This window comes from Hydractinia symbiolongicarpus, chromosome 1, assembly GCF_029227915.1.
Source record: "Hydractinia symbiolongicarpus strain clone_291-10 chromosome 1, HSymV2.1, whole genome shotgun sequence".
In the NCBI taxonomy this organism is placed as follows: domain Eukaryota; kingdom Metazoa; phylum Cnidaria; class Hydrozoa; order Anthoathecata; family Hydractiniidae; genus Hydractinia; species Hydractinia symbiolongicarpus.
The window spans coordinates 19,279,923-19,282,024 of record NC_079875.1 but is presented as its reverse complement, the minus strand read 5'-3'; the positions used below and the strand labels follow the sequence as shown (position 1 = coordinate 19,282,024).

The 2,102-nt window shown below is 46.6% G+C and overlaps 1 protein-coding gene across 1 annotated transcript; it reads right to left on the bottom strand.

Annotated features, from left to right (window-relative positions):
• Positions 1-989: 989 nt before the first annotated feature.
• LOC130659794 (zinc finger protein 420-like) lies at positions 990-1,613 on the bottom strand. The gene has a single exon (XM_057461079.1). The coding sequence runs from the start codon at positions 1,611-1,613 to the stop codon at positions 990-992; it is 624 nt and encodes a 207-aa protein (XP_057317062.1).
• Positions 1,614-2,102: the final 489 nt, after the last annotated feature.

The window sequence follows — 2,102 nt, the reverse complement described above, 5'->3', positions numbered from 1 at the left end:
GAATAACGACGATGAATATCCGTATGTCGCTATATGTGGGCAACAAGGCTATGTAGCGCAAAAGATTCGCAACAAGTTAACAGATCATCCCAACGGTCAACTCGTCGTTCTTGCAGAATCTCCAAATGCCATTGTACATTACAACTGGCTCCGAGAGCGTGGATGCATCAAAGTAAATGCCGAACGTCCAAGGCACTTTTGATTAGGTTGTAATTATACGCATCAGAGATTGATGGAGCTTGCCGAGATCTAGGATTTTTTTTGTAACCTTGATAGATTACAAAAACTACGCGAAGTTTGCCACTCCTTGACATGCTCGGGAGGTACTTGAACATCTTCCGGAATTTCCATGAGTTCTTCTGAAACAAAACTACGTTCGGGCCCACCTGCAAGATAGTACAACAGACGGCTACCCGCCTCGATGCGGTCGAGTCTATACGTCTTTTTGCTCCACCAGGCGTCAGTAGCACGTCTTCTCGCATCACCATGCTCTTCTCCCGGTTGTAGCAGGTACAAGTAAAGACCGTCCTGAGGTAGAGGCTTTTCCTGCTCCTGCGGAGACGGGCTTCGCCCTTCCGCTGACACGGCCGCTAGGCGAACTTGTACGCTGCAAAACCAAGGAGGGCTAGGGATCCTACGATAAACGTCAGCTCGCCGTCTTGTTGTTGCTTGGAAGGTGTGTAAAAATCGGATAGTTTTGGAGCTTTTTCGATCGTTGCGATATAGTACTCCCTCATGCCTTCATCGAGCTCCTTCAAGCTCTCTCCAGCTTGCCTTTTCAGCTCTCGTTGATGGTTATACCAATCGATCTTTGCCTGCCGATCTCTTACCCACTGTTGCTGAGCTGCTTGCAGTTGTTCAATCGCCTTGTCGTGCCTTTTACGCTCGGCCTCACCATGCCCACCGAGTTTACTGAACACGAAATTTGATCCGCTAAAGGCTAATGCATTTATCGCAGCACCAGCCACAAGAACACCGATAGTTGCCATTTATTGTTTAACCTTCTTGCATTCTTTGCACCTGTATTTCCTTTTTTGATGTTCACAAATGCCTCCGCCTCCACATTCCTTGCAATAGGATCTTATTCTTTCATGAGGGCAGATTTGACTGCCCTTGCACTCCTTGCGATAGGATCTTATTCTTTCATGAGGGCAGATTTCACTGCCCTTGCACTTCTTACATTGAGATCTTCGCCTTTCATGAGGGCAGATTTGACTGCCCTTGCACTCCTTACACAGGGCTTTCCTTTTTTCGTGAGGGCAGATTTGACTGCCCTTGCACTCCTTACACTGAGATCTTCGCCTTTCATATGCGCAGATTTGACTGCCCTTGCACTCTTTACACAGGGCCCTCAGCCTTTCGTTAGGGCAGATTTGACTGCCCTTGCACTCCTTGCACCTGGATTTCCTTTTTTCATGTGCGCAGATTTGACTGCCCTTGCACTCCTTACACAGGGCCCTCTGCTTTTTATGCGGGCACTTTGTACGTTCCCGTGACGCCTTGTTAACATCGAGGCATTTGATGCATGTTTTTGTCGTTTGACCATTTTTCGTCACCTTGAATGCATCTAGTAAAAGGCTCCTTTTACACTTTGAACAGCTCTTGTTTTCCATATTATTTTGTATTTATCCAATAGGGTAAATACAAAATTGTGGTCACTACCATTTATTTTCAGTATTCCACAGAGTGATAACGGCCATCTAAGATGTTCAGCTGAGCATCCTGAAGTAGGAAAACATAGCATTTAATATTCCCGGTTGTTCCGTCTGCCTTCTTTGTCATATGCAATGTTATACCGTCTGACAATCTCTGTAATTGCCTTCCGGAACCGTGGAGACTATGATCAGGTGATGCTCGGAAATCAACAAACAGGGCGTATCTCTCTGTGAAGAACTGCCCAATCGTCACCTCCGAATCGTGGCTACCGAATAAGTTTACGATCTGCTCGAGGGGATCTTTCGGGAGCATCGCGTGCGTGTAGAGCTCATTAGGCTCACCCTCGACAGTGATCGAGATTTTTTCGATCTTTGGGTTATAAAACACCTCGTTAGCGCCTGAGTAAGCCTTCACTTTTCCAGGGTCTACAAAGAGCAGTAAAACGC